The sequence below is a fragment of the Somniosus microcephalus genome, unplaced genomic scaffold (genome assembly GCF_052327205.1).
Source record: "Somniosus microcephalus isolate GS21.2 unplaced genomic scaffold, FLI_Smic_1.0 unresolved_chr1, whole genome shotgun sequence".
Classification (NCBI taxonomy): Eukaryota; Metazoa; Chordata; class Chondrichthyes; order Squaliformes; family Somniosidae; genus Somniosus; species Somniosus microcephalus.
In genome coordinates, this window is record NW_028225179.1 from 87,637,429 (window position 1) to 87,657,364 (window position 19,936).

Genomic DNA, 19,936 nt, shown 5'->3' on the forward strand with positions numbered 1-19,936 from the left:
CACAGGAACAGGAGGAGGCCATTCAGCCCCCTCGGGCCTGATACACAGGAACAGGAGGAGGCCATTCAGTCTCCTCGGGCCTGTTACACAGAAACAGGAGGAGGCCATTCAGCCCCCTTGGCCCTGTTACACAGGAACAGGAGGAGGCCATTCAGCCCCTTCGGCCTGGTTACACAGGAACAGGAGGAGGCCATTTAGCCCCCTCAGCCCTGTTACACAGGAACAGGAGGAGGCCATTCAGTCCCCTCGGGCCTGTTACACAGAAACAGGAGGAGGCCATTCAGCCCCCTCGGGCCCGTTACACAGGAACAGGAGGAGGCCATTCAGCCCCCTCAGGCCTGTTACACAGGAACAGGAGGAGGCCATTCAGCCCCCTCGGGCCTGTTACACAGGAACAGGAGGAGGCCATTCAGCCCCCTCGGACCTGTTACACAGGAACAGGAGGAGGCCATTCAGCCCCCTCAGGCCTGTTACACAGGAACAGGAGGAGGCCATTCAGCCCCCTCGGGCCTGTTACGTAGGAACAGCAGGCCAATCAGCCGTTCCGCTATTCAGTTAGATCATGGCTGATCTGCACTCAACGCCATTTACCCGCCTTGGTCCTGTAATCCTTAGTACCCTGTCTATCCAAAATTTCTCAATCTCAGTTTTGAAATTTTCAGTTGACACCCCCGCAGCCTCAACAGCTTTCTGGAGGAGGGAGTTCCAGATTTCCACTACCCTCTGTGTGAAGAAGTGCTTCCTGACATCACCCCTGAACAGCTTGGCTCTATTTTCAGGTGATGCCTCCTTGTTCTGGACTCCCCCCACCAGAGGAAATAGTCTGGGCTCGACATTAGCCTCAGTCGGTGGCACAAAGCGGGCGGAGTCGGATCGGCCGCCCATTATACGCAGCACCTGATATTTCATTCAATTCAATCGACTGCAATGGAGCGAAATATCAGGGGTTGTGTATAACGGGCGGCCGATCGGTTACCGCCCCAGATACATTTCTACCCCTTTCTCTCCAGCTACCCTATCGGATCCGTTAATCACCTGAACACCTCGAATAGATCACCCCTTAATCTCCTATACTCGAGGGAAACAAGCCCAGTCTACGCAACCTGCCCTTAGAATTTAACTCTTCTGACCTTATCGAACAGAAACAGCAGACTCAACCCACTCACCCGAGCAGGTAACTCCGCTCACCCAAGCAGGTAACTCCTCTCACCCGAGCGGGTGACTCCGCTCACCGGAGCAGGTAACTACACTCACCCGAGCAGGTAACTCCTCTCACCCGAGCAGGTAACTCCACTCACCCGAGCAGGTAACTCCACTCACCCGAGCAGGTAACTCCACTCACCCGAGCGGGTGACTCCGCTCACCGGAGCGGGTAACTCCACTCACCCGAGCGGGTAACTCCACTCACCCGAGCGGGTAACTCCGCCCACCCGAGCGGGTAACTCCTCTCACCACAGCAAGTAACTCCTCTCACCCGAGCAGGTAACTCCGCTCACCCGAGCGGGAAACTCCGCTCACCCGAGCAGGTAACTCCTCTCACCCGAGCAGGTAACTCCTCTCACCCGAGCAGGTAACTCCTCTCACCACAGCAAGTAACTCCTCTCACCCGCGCAGGTAACTCCTCTCACCCGAGCAGGTAACTCCTCTCACCAAAGCAAGTAACTCCTCTCACCCGAGCAGGTAACTCCTCTCACCCGAGCGGGTAACTCCTCTCACCCGAGCGGGTAACTCCTCTCACCCGAGCAGGTAACTCCTCTCACCAAAGCAAGTAACTCCTCTCACCCGAGCAGGTAACTCCTCTCACCCGAGCGGGTAACTCCTCTCACCGGAGCAGGTAACTCCTCTCACCCGAGCGGGTAACTCCACTCACCCGAGCAGGTAACTCCACTCACCCGAGCGGGTAACTCCACTCACCCGAGCAGGTAACTCCACTCACCCGAGCAGGTAACTCCGCTCACCCGAGCAGGTAACTCCGCTCACCCGAGCGGGTAACTCCGCTCACCCGAGCAGGTAACTCCACTCACCCGAGCAGGTAACTCCGCTCACCCGAGCAGGTAACTCCTCTCACCCGAGCAGGTAACTCCTCTCACCTGAGCGGGTAACTCCACTCACCTGAGCGGGTAACTCCACTCACCTGAGCGGGTAACTCCACTCACCCGAGCGAGCGGGTAACTCCACTCACCCGAGCAGGTAACTCCATTCACCCGAGCGGGTAACTCCTCTCACCCGAGCAGGTAACTCCTCTCACCCGAGCGGGTAACTCCACTCACCCGAGCAGGTAACTCCTCTCACCCGAGCGGGTAACCCCTTTCACCCGAGCAGGTAACCCCTTTCACCAAAGCAAGTAACTCCTCTCACACGAGCGGGTAACTCCTCTCACCCGAGCGGGTTACTCCTCTCACCCGAGCGGGTAACTCCGCTCACCCGAGCAGGTAACTCCTCTCACCCGAGCAGGTAACTCCTCTCACCCGAGCGGGTAACTCCGCTCACCCGAGCAGGTAACTCCTCTCACCCGAGCAGGTAACTCCGCTCACCCGAGCAGGTAACTCCTCTCACCCGAGCAGGTAACTCCTCTCACCCGAGCAGGTATCTCCTCTCACCCGAGCAGGTAACTCCTCTCACCCGAGCAGGTAACTCCACTCACCCGAGCGGGTAACTCCTCTCACCCGAGCGGGTAACTCCACTCACCCGAGGGGGTAACTCCACTCACCCGAGCGGGTAACTCCACTCACCCGAGCCGCTAACTCCTCTCACCCGAGCGGGTAACTCCTCTCACCCGAGCTGGTAACTCCACTCACCCGAGCAGGCAACTCCACTCACCCGAGCAGGCAACTCCACTCACCCGAGCAGGCAACTCCACTCACCCGAGCGGGTAACTCCACTCACCCGAGCGGGTAACTCCACTCACCCGAGCCGCTAACTCCACTCACCCGAGCCGCTAACCCCTCTCACCCGAGCATCTAACTCCGCTCACCCGAGCAGGTAACTCCACTCAGCCGAGCAGGTAACTCCCCTCACCTGAGCGGGTAACTCCACTCACCTGAGCGGGTAACTCCTCTCACCCGAGCAGGTAACTCCTCTCACCCGAGCAGGTAACTCCGCTCAGCCGAGCAGGTAACTCCCCTCACCTGAGCGGGTAACTCCACTCATCCGAGCCGCTAACTCCTCTCACCCGAGCGGGTAACTCCGCTCACCCGAGCAGGTAACTGCGCTCACGCGAGCAGGTAACTCCGCTCACCCGAGCAGGTAACTCCGCTCACCCGAGCAGGTAACTCCGCTCACCCGAGCAAGTAACTCCACTCACCCGAGCAAGTAACTCCACTCACCCGAGCAGGTAACTCCACTCACCCGAGCAGGTAACTCCACTCACCCGAGCAAGTAACTCCACTCACCCGAGCAGGTAACTCCACTCACCCGAGCCAGTAACTCCACTCATCCGAGCCGCTAACTCCTCTCACCCGAGCGGGTAACTCCGCTCACCCGAGCAGGTAACTCCACTCACCCGAGCGGGTAACTCCCCTCACCCGAGCTGGTAACTCCCCTCACCCGAGCTGGTAACTCCCCTCACCCGAGCGGGTAACTCCTCTAACCCGAGCAGGTAACTCCCCTCACCCGAGCGGGTAACTCCTCTAACCCGAGCAGGTAACTCCCCTCACCCGAGCAGGTAACCCATCTCACTCGAGCAGGTAACTCCCCTCACCCGAGCAGGTAACTCCCCTCACCCGAGCGGGTAACTCCTCTAACCCGAGCAGGTAACTCCCCTCACCCGAGCGGGTAACTCCTCTAACCCGAGCAGGTAACTCCCCTCACCCGAGCAGGTAACCCATCTCACTCGAGCAGGTAACTCCCCTCACCCGAGCAGGTAACTCCCCTCACCCGAGCAGGTAACCCATCTCACCCGAGCGGGTAACTCCGCTCACCCGAGCAGGTAACTCCACTCACCCGAGCGGGTAACTCCGCTCACCCGAGCAGGTAACTCCGCTCACCCGAGCTGGTAACTCCCCTCACCCGAGCTGGTAACTCCCCTCACCCGAGGGGGTAACTCCCCTCACCCGAGCGGGTAACTCCTCTAACCCGAGCAGGTAACTCCCCTCACCCGAGCAGGTAACCCATCTCACTCGAGCAGGTAACTCCGCTCACCCGAGCAGGGAACTCCACTCACCCGAGCAGGTAACCCATCTCACTCGAGCTGGTATCTCCGCTCACCCGAGCAGGTAACTCCCCTCACCCGAGCAGGTATCTCCTCTCACCCGAGCAGGGAACTCCACTCACCCGAGCAGGTAACTCCTCTCACCCAAGCAGGTAACTCCACTCACCCGAGCAGGTAACTCCTCTCACCCGAGCAGGGAACTCCACTCACCCGAGCAGGTAACTCCTCTCACCCGAGCAGGAAACTCCGCTCACCCGAGCAGGTAACTCCTCTCACCCGAGCGGTTAACTCCTCTCACCCGAGCGGGTAACTCCTCTCACCCGAGCGGGTAACTCCTCTCACCCGAGCGGGTAACTCCACTCACCCGAGCAGGAAACTCCGCTCACCCGAGCAGCTAACTCCTCTCACCCAAGCGGGTAACTCCACTCACCCGAGCGGGTAACTCCACTCACCCGAGCGGGTAACTCCACTCACCCGAGCAGGAAACTCCGCTCACCCGAGCAGCTAACTCCGCTCACCCAAGCGGGTAACTCCACTCACCTGAGCAGGTAACTCCGCTCACCCGAGCGGGTAACTCTGCCCACCCGAGCGGGTAACTCCACTCACCTGAGCAGGTAACTCCAGTGTCCCGACTGTGTGTGCAGTTATTCACACCCCACGGACTCTGAGAGCACTGATCGAGGGCAGGCTCTGTCCCGTTGCACCTCACATCACTCAGCCAGATGTCCCCAGTCCCCTCTCCATAGAAGGCGCCTTCTGTTGCTGGCAGGGCCGTCCCACAATTCAACAGTCTGCAGACCACACTTGCTGCATTTACATCCCAGCCATTATCACAGACGGTCCCCCAGACAGAGTTATGGTAGACCTCAACTCTCCCGGAGCACATGTTGGTCCCGTTCACCAGCCGTACGGGCACCGGACCTGGAATAGAGACGGGAAGGAGTTGAAACCATTCCGAGTTTGACCAGAATTCTCTAGAACTCACTGTTGTTACGGGTCGGTGAGGGGGGTGGTGAGGTGCGGTGGGGGGGGGAGGGTGGGTGAGGTGGGTGTAGGGGCAGTGAGGGGTCAGAGGGGGGAGTGGGGTCAGTGAGGGGGCGGTGGGGTCAGTGAGTATCTCCAAGCCCCGACAGTTGCTGTTACTGAACAGACTGGAATCTCAGCCACTCTCCCAGTATCGGCACTTTCAGAAACCATCCCCACACTGAGCCCTCCGAAAGTTCACTTCCATATGGACAGTTTCTGTTCACATTATGGGGTCCAGGGAGGTTCTGGGTGTCACATACCAACAACTGAATCACCTTACAACAAAAAAGGGGAGAGAAAACCATTCATTATCCACTGGTTTCAGGTAACTAGGAACAGTTACATAGAATGTACAGCACAGAAACAGGCCATTCACCCGACAGGTCCATGTCGGTGTTTATGCTCCACACGAGTCACCTCCCCCCGTCTTCAGCTCACCCCGTCACCAGAGCCTTCGATTCCATTTAAAGGGTGTGAGGAGTGAGCAGGAGAGTGGGATTAGACTGGGTGGGATATTAAAGGGTGTGAGGAGTGAGCAGGAGAGTGGGATTAGACTGGGTGGGATATTAAAGGGTGTGAGGAGTGAGCAGGAGAGTGGGATTAGACTGGGTGGGATATTAAAGGGAGTGGGGAGTGAGCAGGAGAGTGGGATTAGACTGGGTGGGATATTAAAGGGTGTGGAGAGTGAGCAGGAGAGTGGGATTAGACTGGGTGGGATATTAAAGGGTGTGAGGAGTGAGCAGGAGAGTGGGATTAGACTGGGTGGGATATTAAAGGGAGTGGGGAGTGAGCAGGAGAGTGGGATTAGACTGGGTGGGATATTAAAGGGTGTGAGGAGTGAGCAGGAAAGTGGGATTAGACTGGGTGGGATATTAAAGGGTGTGAGGAGTGAGCAGGAAAGTGGGATTAGACTGGGTGGGATATTAAAGGGTGTGGGGAGTGAGCAGGAGAGTGGGATTAGACTGGGTGGGATATTAAAGGGTGTGGGGAGTGAGCAGGAGAGTGGGATTAGACTGGGTGCGATATTAAAGGGTGTGAGGAGTGAGCAGGAGAGTGGGATTAGACTGGGTGGGATATTAAAGGGTGTGAGGAGTGAGCAGGAGAGTGGGATTAGACTGGGTGGGATATTAAAGGGTGTGGGGAGTGAGCAGGAGAGTGGGATTAGACTGGGTGGGATATTAAAGGGTGTGGGGAGTGAAGGGAGAGTGGGATTAGACTGGGTGGGATATTAAAGGGTGTGGGGAGTGAAGGGGAGAGTGGGATTAGACTGGGTGGGATATTAAAGGGTGTGAGGAGTGAGCAGGAAAGTGGGATTAGACTGGGTGGGATATTAAAGGGTGTGAGGAGTGAGCAGGAGAGTGGGATTAGACTGGGTGGGATATTAAAGGGAGTGGGGAGTGAGCAGGAGAGTGGGATTAGACTGGGTGGGATATTAAAGGGAGTGGGGAGTAAGCAGGAGAGTGGGATTAGACTGGGTGGGATATTAAAGGGTGTGGAGAGTGAGCAGGAGAGTGGGATTAGACTGGGTGGGATATTAAAGGGTGTGAGGAGTGAGCAGGAGAGTGGGATTAGACTGGGTGGGATATTAAAGGGAGTGGGGAGTGAGCAGGAGAGTGGGATTAGACTGGGTGGGATATTAAAGGGTGTGAGGAGTGAGCAGAAAAGTGGGATTAGACTGGGTGGGATATTAAAGGGTGTGAGGAGTGAGCAGGAAAGTGGGATTAGACTGGGTGGGATATTAAAGGGTGTGGGGAGTGAGCAGGAGAGTGGGATTAGACTGGGTGGGATATTAAAGGGTGTGGGGAGTGAGCAGGAGAGTGGGATTAGACTGGGTGGGATATTAAAGGGTGTGAGGAGTGAGCAGGAGAGTGGGATTAGACTGGGTGGGATATTAAAGGGTGTGAGGAGTGAGCAGGAGAGTGGGATTAGACTGGGTGGGATATTAAAGGGTGTGGGGAGTGAGCAGGAGAGTGGGATTAGACTGGGTGGGATATTAAAGGGTGTGGGGAGTGAAGGGAGAGTGGGATTAGACTGGGTGGGATATTAAAGGGTGTGGGGAGTGAAGGGGAGAGTGGGATTAGACTGGGTGGGATATTAAAGGGTATGGGGAGTGAGCAGGAGAGTGGGATTAGACTGGGTGGGATATTAAAGGGTGTGAGGAGTGAGCAGGAAAGTGGGATTAGACTGGGTGGGATATTAAAGGGTGTGGGGAGTGAGCAGGAGAGTGGGATTAGACTGGGTGGGATATTAAAGGGTGTGGGGAGTGAGCAGGAGAGTGGGATTAGACTGGGTGGGATATTAAAGGGTGTGAGGAGTGAGCAGGAGAGTGGGATTAGACTGGGTGGGATATTAAAGGGTGTGAGGAGTGAGCAGGAGAGTGGGATTAGACTGGGTGGGATATTAAAGGGTGTGAGGAGTGAGCAGGAGAGTGGGATTAGACTGGGTGGGATATTAAAGGGTGTGGGGAGTGAGCAGGAGAGTGGGATTAGACTGGGTGGGATATTAAAGGGTGTGGGGAGTGAAGGGAGAGTGGGATTAGACTGGGTGGGATATTAAAGGGTGTCAGCAGTGAGCAGGAGAGTGGGATTAGACTGGGTGGGATATTAAAGGGTGTGGGGAGTGAGCAGGAGAGTGGGATTAGACTGGGTGGGATATTAAAAGGTGTGAGGAGTGAGCAGGAGAGTGGGATTAGACTGGGTGGGATATTAAAGGGAGTGGGGAGTGAGCAGGAGAGTGGGATTAGACTGGGTGGGATATTAAAGGGTGTGGGGAGTGAGCAGGAGAGTGGGATGAGACTGGGTGGGATATTAAAGGGTGTGGGGAGTGAGCAGGAGAGTGGGATTAGACTGGGTGGGATATTAAAGGGTGTGGGGAGTGAAGGGGAGAGTGGGATTAGACTGGGTGGGATGTTAAAGGGTATGGGGAGTGAGCAGGAGAGTGGGATTAGACTGGGTGGGATATTAAAGGGTGTGGGGAGTGAGCAGGAGAGTGGGATTAGACTGGGTGGGATATTAAAGGGTGTGGGGAGTGAGCAGGAGAGTGGAATTAGACTGGGTGGGATATTAAAGGGTGTGAGGAGTGAGCAGGAGAGTGGGATTAGACTCGGTGGGATATTAAAGGGTGTGAGGAGTGAGCAGGAGAGTGGGATTAGACTGGGTGGGATATTAAAGGGTGTGGGGAGTGAGCAGGAGAGTGGGATTGGACTGGGTGGGATATTAAAGGGTGTGGGGAGTGAGCAGGAGAGTGGGATTAGACTGGGTGGGATATTAAAGGGTGTGGGGAGTGAGCAGGAGAGTGGGATTAGACTGGGTGGGATATTAAAGGGTGTGCGGAGTGAGCAGGAGAGTGGGATTGGACTGGGTGGGATATTAAAGGGTGTGAGGAGTGAGCAGGAGAGTGGGATTAGACTGGGTGGGATATTAAAGGGTGTGGGGAGTGAGCAGGAGAGTGGGATTAGACTGGGTGGGGTATTAAAGGGTGTGGGGAGTGAGCAGGAGAGTGGGATTAGACTGGGTGGGATATTAAAGGGAGTGGGGAGTGAGCAGGAGAGTGGGATTAGACTGGGTGGGATATTAAAGGGTGTGAGGAGGGAAGGGAGAGTGGGATTAGACTGGGTGGGATATTAAAGGGTGTGGGGTGTGAGCAGGAGAGTGGGATTAGATTGGTGGGATATTAAAGGGTGTGAGGAGTGAGCAGGAGAGTGGGATTAGACTGGGTGGATTATTAACGGGTGTGAGGAGTGAGCAGGAGAGTGGGATTAGACTGGGTGGGATATTAAAGGGTGTGAGGAGTGAGCAGGAGAGTGGGATTAGACTGGGTGGGATATTAAAGGGTGTCAGGAGTGAGCAGGAGAGTGGGATTAGACTGGGTGGGATATTAAAGGGTGTGAGGAGTGAGCAGGAGAGTGGGATTAGACTGGGTGGGATATTAAAGGGTGTGAGGAGTGAGCAGGAGAGTGGGATTAGACTGGGTGGGATATTAAAGGGTGTGGGGAGTGAGCAGGAGAGTGGGATTAGACTGGGTGGGATATTAAAGGGAGTGGGGAGTGAGCAGGAGAGTGGGATTAGACTGGGTGGGATATTAAAGGGTGTGGGGAGTGAGCAGGAGAGTGGGATTAGACTGGGTGGGATATTAAAGGGTGTGGGGAGTGATCAGGAGAGTGGGATTAGACTGGGTGGGATATTAAAGGGTGTGAGGAGTGAGCAGGAGAGTGGGATTAGACTGGGTGGGATATTAAAGGGAGTGGGGAGTGAGCAGGAGAGTGGGATTAGACTGGGTGGGATATTAAAGGGTGTGGGGAGTGATCAGGAGAGTGGGATTAGACTGGGTGGGATATTAAAGGGTGTGAGGAGTGAGCAGGAGAATGGGATTAGACTGGGTGGGATATTAAAGGGAGTGGGGAGTGAGCAGGAGAGTGGGATTAGACTGGGTGGGATATTAAAGGGTGTGGGGAGTGAGCAGGAGAGTGGGATTAGACTGGGTGGGATATTAAAGGGAGTGGGGAGTGAGCAGGAGAGTGGGATTAGACTGGGTGGGATATTAAAGGGTGTGAGGAGTGAGCAGGAGAGTGGGATTAGACTGGGTGGGATATTAAAGGGTGTGAGGAGTGAGCAGGAGAGTGGGATTAGACTGGGTGGGATATTAAAGGGTGTGAGGAGTGAGCAGGAGAGTGGGATTAGACTGGGTGGGATATTAAATGGTGTGAGGAGTGAGCAGGAGAGTGGGATTAGACTGGGTGGGATATTAAAGGGTGTGAGGAGTGAGCAGGAGAGTGGGATTAGACTGGGTGGGATATTAAAGGGAGTGGGGAGTGAGCAGGAGAGTGGGATTAGACTGGGTGGGATATTAAAGGGTGTGGGGAGTGAGCAGGAGAGTGGGATTAGACTGGGTGGGATATTAAAGGGTGTGGGGAGTGAGCAGGAGAGTGGGATTAGACTGGGTGGGATATTAAAGGGTGTGGGGAGTGAGCAGGAGAGTGGGATTAGACTGGGTGGGATATTAAAGGGTGTGAGGAGTGAGCAGGAGAGTGCGATTAGACTGGGTGGGATATTAAAGGGTATGGGGAGTGAGCAGGAGAGTGGGATTAGACAGGGTGGGATATTAAAGGGTATGGGGAGTGAGCAGGAGAGTGGGATTAGACTGGGTGGGATATTAAAGGGTGCGAGGAGTGAGCAGGAGAGTGGGATTAGACTGGGTGGGATATTAAAGGGTGTGAGGAGTGAGCAGGAGAGTGGGATTAGACTGGGAGGGATATTAAAGGGAGTGGGGAGTGAGCAGGAGAGTCGGATTAGACTGGGTGGGATATTAAAGGGTGTGGGGAGTGAGCAGGAGAGTGGGATTAGACTGGGTGGGATATTAAAGGGTGTGAGGAGTGAGCAGGAGAGTGGGATTAGACTGGGTGGGATATTAAAGGGTGTGGGGAGTGAGCAGGAGAGTGGGATTAGACTGGGTGGGATATTAAAGGGTGTGGGGAGTGAGCAGGAGAGTGGGATTAGACTGGGTGGGATATTAAAGGGTGTGGGGAGTGAGCAGGAGAGTGGGATTAGACTGGGTGGGATATTAAAGGGTGTGGGGAGTGAGCAGGAGAGTGGGATTAGACTGGGTGGGATATTAAAGGGTGTGAGGAGTGAGCAGGAGAGTGGGATTAGACTGGGTGGGATATTAAAGGGTGTGAGGAGTGAGCAGGAGAGTGGGATTAGACTGGGTGGGATATTAAAGGGTATGGGGAGCGAGCAGGAGAGTGGGATTAGACTGGGTGGGATATTCAAGGGTGTGAGGAGTGAGCAGGGGAGTGGGATTAGACTGGGTGGGATATTCAAGGGTGTGGGGAGTGAGCAGGAGAGTGGGATTAGACTGGGTGGGATATTATAGGGAGTGGGGAGTGAGCAGGAGAGTGGGATTAGACTGGGTGGGATATTAAAGGGTGTGGGGAGTGAGCAGGAGAGTGGGATTAGACTGGGTGGGATATTAAATGGTGTGGGGAGTGAGCAGGAGAGTGGGATTAGACTGGGTGGGATATTAAAGGGTGTGGGGAGTGAAGGGAGAGTGGGATTAGACTGGGTGGGATATTAAAGGGTGTGGGGAGTGAGCAGGAGAGTGGGATTAGACTGGGTGGGATATTAAAGGATGTGGGGAGTGAGCAGGAGAGTGGGATTAGACTGGGTGGGATATTAAAGCGTGTGAGGAGTGAGCAGGAGAGTGGGATTAGACTGGGTGGGATATTAAAGGGTGTGAGGAGTGAGCAGGAGAGTGGGATTAGACTGGGTGGGATATTAAAGGGTGTGAGGAGTGAGCAGGAGAGTGGGATTAGCCTGGGTGGGATATTAAATGGTATGGGGAGTGAGCAGGAGAGTGGGATTAGACTGGGTGGGATATTAAAGGGTGTGAGGAGTGAGCAGGAGAGTGGGATTAGACTAGGTGGGATATTAAAGGGTGTGAGGAGTGAGCAGGAGAGTGGGATTAGACTGGGTGGGATATTAAAGGGTGTGGGGAGTGAGCAGGAGAGTGGGATTAGACTGGGTGGGATATTAAAGGGTGTGATGAGTGAGCAGGAGAGTGGGATTAGACTAGGCGGGATATTAAAGGGTGTCAGGAGTGAGCAGGAGAGTGGGATTAGACTGGGTGGGATATTAAAGGGAGTGGGGAGTGAGCAGGAGAGTGGGATTAGACTGGGTGGGATATTAAAGGGTGTGGGGAGTGAGCAGGAGAGTGGGATTAGACTGGCTGGGATATTAAAGGGTGTGAGGAGTGAGCAGGAGAGTGGGATTAGACTGGGTGGGATATTAAAGGGTGTGGGGAGTGAGCAGGAGAATGGGATTAGACTGGGTGGGATATTAAAGGGTGTGAGGAGTGAGCAGGAGAGTGGGATTAGACTGGGTGAGATATTAAAGGGTGTGAGGAGTGAGCAGGAGAGTGGGATTAGACTGGGTGGGATATTGAAGGGTGTGGGGAGTGAAGGGAGAGTGGGATTAGACTGGGTGGGATATTAAAGGGAGTGAGGAGTGAGCAGGAGAGTGGGATTAGACTGGGTGGGATATTAAAGGGTGTGAGGAGTGAGCAGGAGAGTGGGATTAGACTGGGTGGGATATTAAAGGGTGTGGGGAGTGAGCAGGAGAGTGGGATTAGACTGGGTGGGATATTAAAGGGAGTGGGGAGTGAGCAGGAGAGTGGGATTAGACTGTCTGGGATATTAAAGGGTGTGAGGAGTGAGCAGGAGAGTGGGATTAGACTGGGTGGGATATTAAAGGGTGTGGGGAGTGAAGGGGAGAGTGGGATTAGACTGGGTGGGATATTAAAGGGTGTGGGGAGTGAAGGGGAGAGTGGGATTAGACTGGGTGGGATATTAAAGGGTGTGGGGAGTGAGCAGGAGAGTGGGATTAGACTGGGTGGGATATTAAAGGGTGTGAGGAGTGAGCAGGAGAGTGGGATTAGACTGGGTGGGATATTAAAGGGTGTGGGGAGTGAAGGGAGAGTGGGATTAGACTGGGTGGGATATTAATGGGAGTGGGGAGTGAGCAGGAGAGTGGGATTAGACTGGGTGGGATATTAAAGGGAGTGGGGAGTGAGCAGGAGAATGGGATTAGACTGGGTGGGATATTAAAGGGTGTGGGGAGTGAGCAGGAGAGTGGGATTAGACTGGGTGGGATATTAAAGGGTGTGAGGAGTGAGCAGGAGAGTGGGATTAGACTGGGTGGGATATTAAAGGGTGTGGGGAGTGAGCAGGAGAGTGGGATTAGACTGGGTGGGATATTAAAGGGTGTGGGGAGTGAGCAGGAGAGTGGTATTAGACTGGGTGGGATATTAAAGGGTGTGGGGAGTGAGCAGGAGAGTGGGATTAGACTGGGTGGGATATTAAAGGGTGTGGGGAGTGAGCAGGAGAGTGGGATTAGACTGGGTGGGATATTAAAGGGTGTGGGGAGTGAGCAGGAGAGTGGGCTTAGACTGGGTGGGATATTAAAGGGTGTGGGGAGTGAGCAGGAGAGTGGGATTAGACTGGGTGGGATATTAAAGGGTGTGGGGAGTGAGCAGGAGAGTGGGATTAGACTGGGTGGGATATTAAATGGTGTGGGGAATGAGCAGGAGAGTGGGACTAGACTGGGTGGGATATTAAAGGGTATGGGGAGTGAGTAGGAGAGTGGGATTAGACTGGGTGGGATATTAAAGGGTGTGAGGAGTGAGCAGGAGAGTGGGATTAGACTGGGTGGGATATTAAAGGGTGTGGGGAGTGAGCAGGAGAGTGGGATTAGACTGGGTGGGATATTAAAGGGTGTGGGGAGTGAGCAGGAGAGTGGGATTAGACTGGGTGGGATATTAAAGGGTGTGAGGAGTGAGCAGGAGAGTGGGATTGGACTGGGTGGGATATTAAAGGGTATGGGGAGTGAGCAGGAGAGTGGGATTAGACTGGGTGGGATATTAAAGGGTGTGAGGAGTGAGCAGGAGAGTGGGATTAGACTGGGTGGGATATTAAAGGGTGTGAGGAGTGAACAGGAGAGTGGGATTAGACTGGGTGGGATATTAAAGGTTGTGGGGAGTGAGCAGGAGAGTGGGATTAGACTGGGTGGGATATTAAAGGGTGTGGGGAGTGAGCAGGAGAGTGGGATTAGACTGGGTGGGATATTAAAGGGTGTGGGGAGTGAAGGGGAGAGTGGGATTAGACTGGGTGGGATATTAAAGGGTATGGGGAATGATCAGGAGAGTGGGATTAGACTGGGTGGGATATTAAAGGGTGTGAGGAGTGAGCAGGAGAGTGGGATTAGACTGGGTGGGATATTAAAGGGTGTGGGGAGGGAGCAGGAGAGTGGGATTAGACTGGGTGGGATATTAAAGGGAGTGGGGAGTGAAGGGAGAGTGGGATTAGACTGGGTGGGATATTAAAGGGAGTGGGGAGTGAGCAGGAGAGTGGGATTAGACTGGGTGGGATATTAAAGGGTGTGAGGAGTGAGCAGGAGAGTGGGATTAGACTTGGTGGGATATTAAAGGGTGTGGGGAGTGATCAGGAGAGTGGGATTAGACTGGGTGGGATATTAAAGGGTGTGGCTAGTGAGCAGGAAAGTGGGATTGGACTGGGTGGGATATTAAAGGGTGTGGCTAGTGAGCAGGAAAGTGGGATTAGACTGGGTGGGATATTAAAGGGTGTGGGGAGTGAGCAGGAGAGTGGGATTAGACTGGGTGGGATATTAAAGGGTGTGGGGAGTGAGCAGGAGAGTGGGATTAGACTGGGTGGGATATTAAAGGGTGTGGGGAGTGAGCAGGAGAGTGGAATTAGACTGGGTGGGATATTAAAGGGTGTGAGGAGTGAGCAGGAGAGTGGGATTAGACTCGGTGGGATATTAAAGGGTGTGAGGAGTGAGCAGGAGAGTGGGATTAGACTGGGTGGGATATTAAAGGGTGTGGGGAGTGAAGGGAGAGTGGGATTAGACTGGGTGGGATATTAATGGGAGTGGGGAGTGAGCAGGAGAGTGGGATTAGACTGGGTGGGATATTAAAGGGAGTGGGGAGTGAGCAGGAGAATGGGATTAGACTGGGTGGGATATTAAAGGGTGTGGGGAGTGAGCAGGAGAGTGGGATTAGACTGGGTGGGATATTAAAGGGTGTGAGGAGTGAGCAGGAGAGTGGGATTAGACTGGGTGGGATATTAAAGGGTGTGGGGAGTGAGCAGGAGAGTGGGATTAGACTGGGTGGGATATTAAAGGGTGTGGGGAGTGAGCAGGAGAGTGGTATTAGACTGGGTGGGATATTAAAGGGTGTGGGGAGTGAGCAGGAGAGTGGGATTAGACTGGGTGGGATATTAAAGGGTGTGGGGAGTGAGCAGGAGAGTGGGATTAGACTGGGTGGGATATTAAAGGGTGTGGGGAGTGAGCAGGAGAGTGGGCTTAGACTGGGTGGGATATTAAAGGGTGTGGGGAGTGAGCAGGAGAGTGGGATTAGACTGGGTGGGATATTAAAGGGTGTGGGGAGTGAGCAGGAGAGTGGGATTAGACTGGGTGGGATATTAAATGGTGTGGGGAATGAGCAGGAGAGTGGGACTAGACTGGGTGGGATATTAAAGGGTATGGGGAGTGAGTAGGAGAGTGGGATTAGACTGGGTGGGATATTAAAGGGTGTGAGGAGTGAGCAGGAGAGTGGGATTAGACTGGGTGGGATATTAAAGGGTGTGGGGAGTGAGCAGGAGAGTGGGATTAGACTGGGTGGGATATTAAAGGGTGTGGGGAGTGAGCAGGAGAGTGGGATTAGACTGGGTGGGATATTAAAGGGTGTGAGGAGTGAGCAGGAGAGTGGGATTGGACTGGGTGGGATATTAAAGGGTATGGGGAGTGAGCAGGAGAGTGGGATTAGACTGGGTGGGATATTAAAGGGTGTGAGGAGTGAGCAGGAGAGTGGGATTAGACTGGGTGGGATATTAAAGGGTGTGAGGAGTGAACAGGAGAGTGGGATTAGACTGGGTGGGATATTAAAGGTTGTGGGGAGTGAGCAGGAGAGTGGGATTAGACTGGGTGGGATATTAAAGGGTGTGGGGAGTGAGCAGGAGAGTGGGATTAGACTGGGTGGGATATTAAAGGGTGTGGGGAGTGAAGGGGAGAGTGGGATTAGACTGGGTGGGATATTAAAGGGTATGGGGAATGATCAGGAGAGTGGGATTAGACTGGGTGGGATATTAAAGGGTGTGAGGAGTGAGCAGGAGAGTGGGATTAGACTGGGTGGGATATTAAAGGGTGTGGGGAGGGAGCAGGAGAGTGGGATTAGACTGGGTGGGATATTAAAGGGAGTGGGGAGTGAAGGGAGAGTGGGATTAGACTGGGTGGGATATTAAAGGGAGTGGGGAGTGAGCAGGAGAGTGGGATTAGACTGGGATATTAAAGGGTGTGAGGAGTGAGCAGGAGAGTGGGATTAGACTTGGTGGGATATTAAAGGGTGTGGGGAGTGATCAGGAGAGTGGGATTAGACTGGGTGGGATATTAAAGGGTGTGGCTAGTGAGCAGGAAAGTGGGATTGGACTGGGTGGGATATTAAAGGGTGTGGCTAGTGAGCAGGAAAGTGGGATTAGACTGGGTGGGATATTAAAGGGTGTGGGGAGTGAGCAGGAGAGTGGGATTAGACTGGGTGGGATATTAAAGGGTGTGGGGAGTGAGCAGGAGAGTGGGATTAGACTGGGTGGGATATTAAAGGGTGTGGGGAGTGAGCAGGAGAGTGGAATTAGACTGGGTGGGATATTAAAGGGTGTGAGGAGTGAGCAGGAGAGTGGGATTAGACTCGGTGGGATATTAAAGGGTGTGAGGAGTGAGCAGGAGAGTGGGATTAGACTGCGTGGGATATTAAAGGGTGTGGGGAGTGAGCAGGAGAGTGGGATTGGACTGGGTGGGATATTAAAGGGTGTGGGGAGTGAGCAGGAGAGTGGGATTAGACTGGGTGGGATATTAAAGGGTGTGGGGAGTGAGCAGGAGAGTGGGATTAGACTGGGTGGGATATTAAAGGGTGTGGGGAGTGAGCAGGAGAGTGGGATTGGACTGGGTGGGATATTAAAGGGTGTGAGGAGTGAGCAGGAGAGTGGGATTAGACTGGGATATTAAAGGGTGTGGGGAGTGAGCAGGAGAGTGGGATTAGACTGGGTGGGATATTAAAGGGTGTGGGGAGTGAGCAGGAGAGTGGGATTAGACTGGGTGGGATATTAAAGGGAGTGGGGAGTGAGCAGGAGAGTGGGATTAGACTGGGTGGGATATTAAAGGGTGTGAGGAGGGAAGGGAGAGTGGGATTAGACTGGGTGGGATATTAAAGGGTGTGGGGAGTGAGCAGCAGAGTGGGATTAGATTGGTGGGATATTAAAGGGTGTGAGGAGTGAGCAGGAGAGTGGGATTAGACTGGGTGGATTATTAACGGGTGTGAGGAGTGAGCAGGAGAGTGGGATTAGACTGGGTGGGATATTAAAGGGTGTGAGGAGTGAGCAGGAGAGTGGGATTAGACTGGGTGGGATATTAAAGGGTGTCAGGAGTGAGCAGGAGAGTGGGATTAGACTGGGTGGGATATTAAAGGGTGTGAGGAGTGAGCAGGAGAGTGGGATTAGACTGGGTGGGATATTAAAGGGTGTCAGGAGTGAGCAGGAGAGTGGGATTAGACTGGGTGGGATATTAAAGGGTGTGAGGAGTGAGCAGGAGAGTGGGATTAGACTGGGTGGGATATTAAAGGGTGTGGGGAGTGAGCAGGAGAGTGGGATTAGACTGGGTGGGATATTAAAGGGAGTGGGGAGTGAGCAGGAGAGTGGGATTAGACTGGGTGGGATATTAAAGGGTGTGGGGAGTGAGCAGGAGAGTGGGATTAGACTGGGTGGGATATTAAAGGGTGTGGGGAGTGATCAGGAGAGTGGGATTAGACTGGGTGGGATATTAAAGGGTGTGAGGAGTGAGCAGGAGAGTGGGATTAGACTGGGTGGGATATTAAAGGGCGTGGGGAGTGAGCAGGAGAGTGGGATTAGACTGGGTGGGATATTAAAGGGTGTGGGGAGTGATCAGGAGAGTGGGATTAGACTGGGTGGGATATTAAAGGGTGTGAGGAGTGAGCAGGAGAATGGGATTAGACTGGGTGGGATATTAAAGGGAGTGGGGAGTGAGCAGGAGAGTGGGATTAGACTGGGTGGGATATTAAAGGGTGTGGGGAGTGAGCAGGAGAGTGGGATTAGACTGGGTGGGATATTAAAGGGAGTGGGGAGTGAGCAGGAGAGTGGGATTAGACTGGGTGGGATATTAAAGGGTGTGAGGAGTGAGCAGGAGAGTGGGATTAGACTGGGTGGGATATTAAAGGGTGTGAGGAGTGAGCAGGAGAGTGGGATTAGACTGGGTGGGATATTAAAGGGTGTGAGGAGTGAGCAGGAGAGTGGGATTAGACTGGGTGGGATATTAAATGGTGTGAGGAGTGAGCAGGAGAGTGGGATTAGACTGGGTGGGATATTAAAGGGTGTGAGGAGTGAGCAGGAGAGTGGGATTAGACTGGGTGGGATATTAAAGGGAGTGGGGAGTGAGCAGGAGAGTGGGATTAGACTGGGTGGGATATTAAAGGGTGTGGGGAGTGAGCAGGAGAGTGGGATTAGACTGGGTGGGATATTAAAGGGTGTGGGGAGTGAGCAGGAGAGTGGGATTAGACTGGGTGGGATATTAAAGGGTGTGGGGAGTGAGCAGGAGAGTGGGATTAGACTGGGTGGGATATTAAAGGGTGTGAGGAGTGAGCAGGAGAGTGCGATTAGACTGGGTGGGATATTAAAGGGTATGGGGAGTGAGCAGGAGAGTGGGATTAGACTGGGTGGGATATTAAAGTGTATGGGGAGTGAGCAGGAGAGTGGGATTAGACTGGGTGGGATATTAAAGGGTGCGAGGAGTGAGCAGGAGAGTGGGATTAGACTGGGTGGAATATTAAAGGGTGTGAGGAGTGAGCAGGAGAGTGGGATTAGACTGGGAGGGATATTAAAGGGAGTGGGGAGTGAGCAGGAGAGTCGGATTAGACTGGGTGGGATATTAAAGGGTGTGGGGAGTGAGCAGGAGAGTGGGATTAGACTGGGTGGGATATTAAAGGGTGTGAGGAGTGAGCAGGAGAGTGGGATTAGACTGGGTGGGATATTAAAGGGTGTGGGGAGTGAGCAGGAGAGTGGGATTAGACTGGGTGGGATATTAAAGGGTGTGGGGAGTGAGCAGGAGAGTGGGATTAGACTGGGTGGGATATTAAAGGGTGTGGGGAGTGAGCAGGAGAGTGGGATTAGACTGGGTGGGATATTAAAGGGTGTGGGGAGTGAGCAGGAGAGTGGGATTAGACTGGGTGGGATATTAAAGGGTGTGAGGAGTGAGCAGGAGAGTGGGATTAGACTGGGTGGGATATTAAAGGGTGTGGGGAGTGAGCAGGAGAATGGGATTAGACTGGGTGGGATATTAAAGGGTGTGAGGAGTGAGCAGGAGAGTGGGATTAGACTGGGTGAGATATTAAAGGGTGTGAGGAGTGAGCAGGAGAGTGGGATTAGACTGGGTGGGATATTAAAGGGTGTGGGGAGTGAAGGGAGAGTGGGATTAGACTGGGTGGGATATTAAAGGGAGTGAGGAGTGAGCAGGAGAGTGGGATTAGACTGGGTGGGATATTAAAGGGTGTGAGGAGTGAGCAGGAGAGTGGGATTAGACTGGGTGGGATATTAAAGGGTGTGGGGAGTGAGCAGGAGAGTGGGATTAGACTGGGTGGGATATTAAAGGGAGTGGGGAGTGAGCAGGAGAGTGGGATTAGACTGTCTGGGATATTAAAGGGTGTGAGGAGTGAGCAGGAGAGTGGGATTAGACTGGGTGGGATATTAAAGGGTGTGGGGAGTGAAGGGGAGAGTGGGATTAGACTGGGTGGGATATTAAAGGGTGTGGGGAGTGAAGGGGAGAGTGGGATTAGACTGGTTGGGATATTAAAGGGTGTGGGGAGTGAGCAGGAGAGTGGGATTAGACTGGGTGGGATATTAAAGGGTGTGAGGAGTGAGCAGGAGAGTGGGATTAGACTGGGTGGGATATTAAAGGGTGTGGGGAGTGAAGGGAGAGTGGGATTAGACTGGGTGGGATATTAATGGGAGTGGGGAGTGAGCAGGAGAGTGGGATTAGACTGGGTGGGATATTAAAGGGAGTGGGGAGTGAGCAGGAGAATGGGATTAGACTGGGTGGGATATTAAAGGGTGTGGGGAGTGAGCAGGAGAGTGGGATTAGACTGGGTGGGATATTAAAGGGTGTGGGGAGTGAGCAGGAGAGTGGGATTAGA

General features: G+C 53.8%; 1 protein-coding gene across 1 annotated transcript in view; it reads right to left on the bottom strand.

Moving 5' to 3' along the window:
- The window catches only part of LOC147095567 (scavenger receptor cysteine-rich domain-containing protein DMBT1-like), a 101,322-nt gene that overhangs the window by 16,388 nt on the left and 64,998 nt on the right, over window positions 1–19,936 (bottom strand). Inside the window, exon 10 of the mRNA XM_085974697.1 lies at window positions 4,757–5,071. Within this exon, the coding sequence (XP_085830823.1) occupies window positions 4,757–5,071 (315 nt within the window). The remainder of the gene's footprint in view (window positions 1–4,756; window positions 5,072–19,936) is intronic.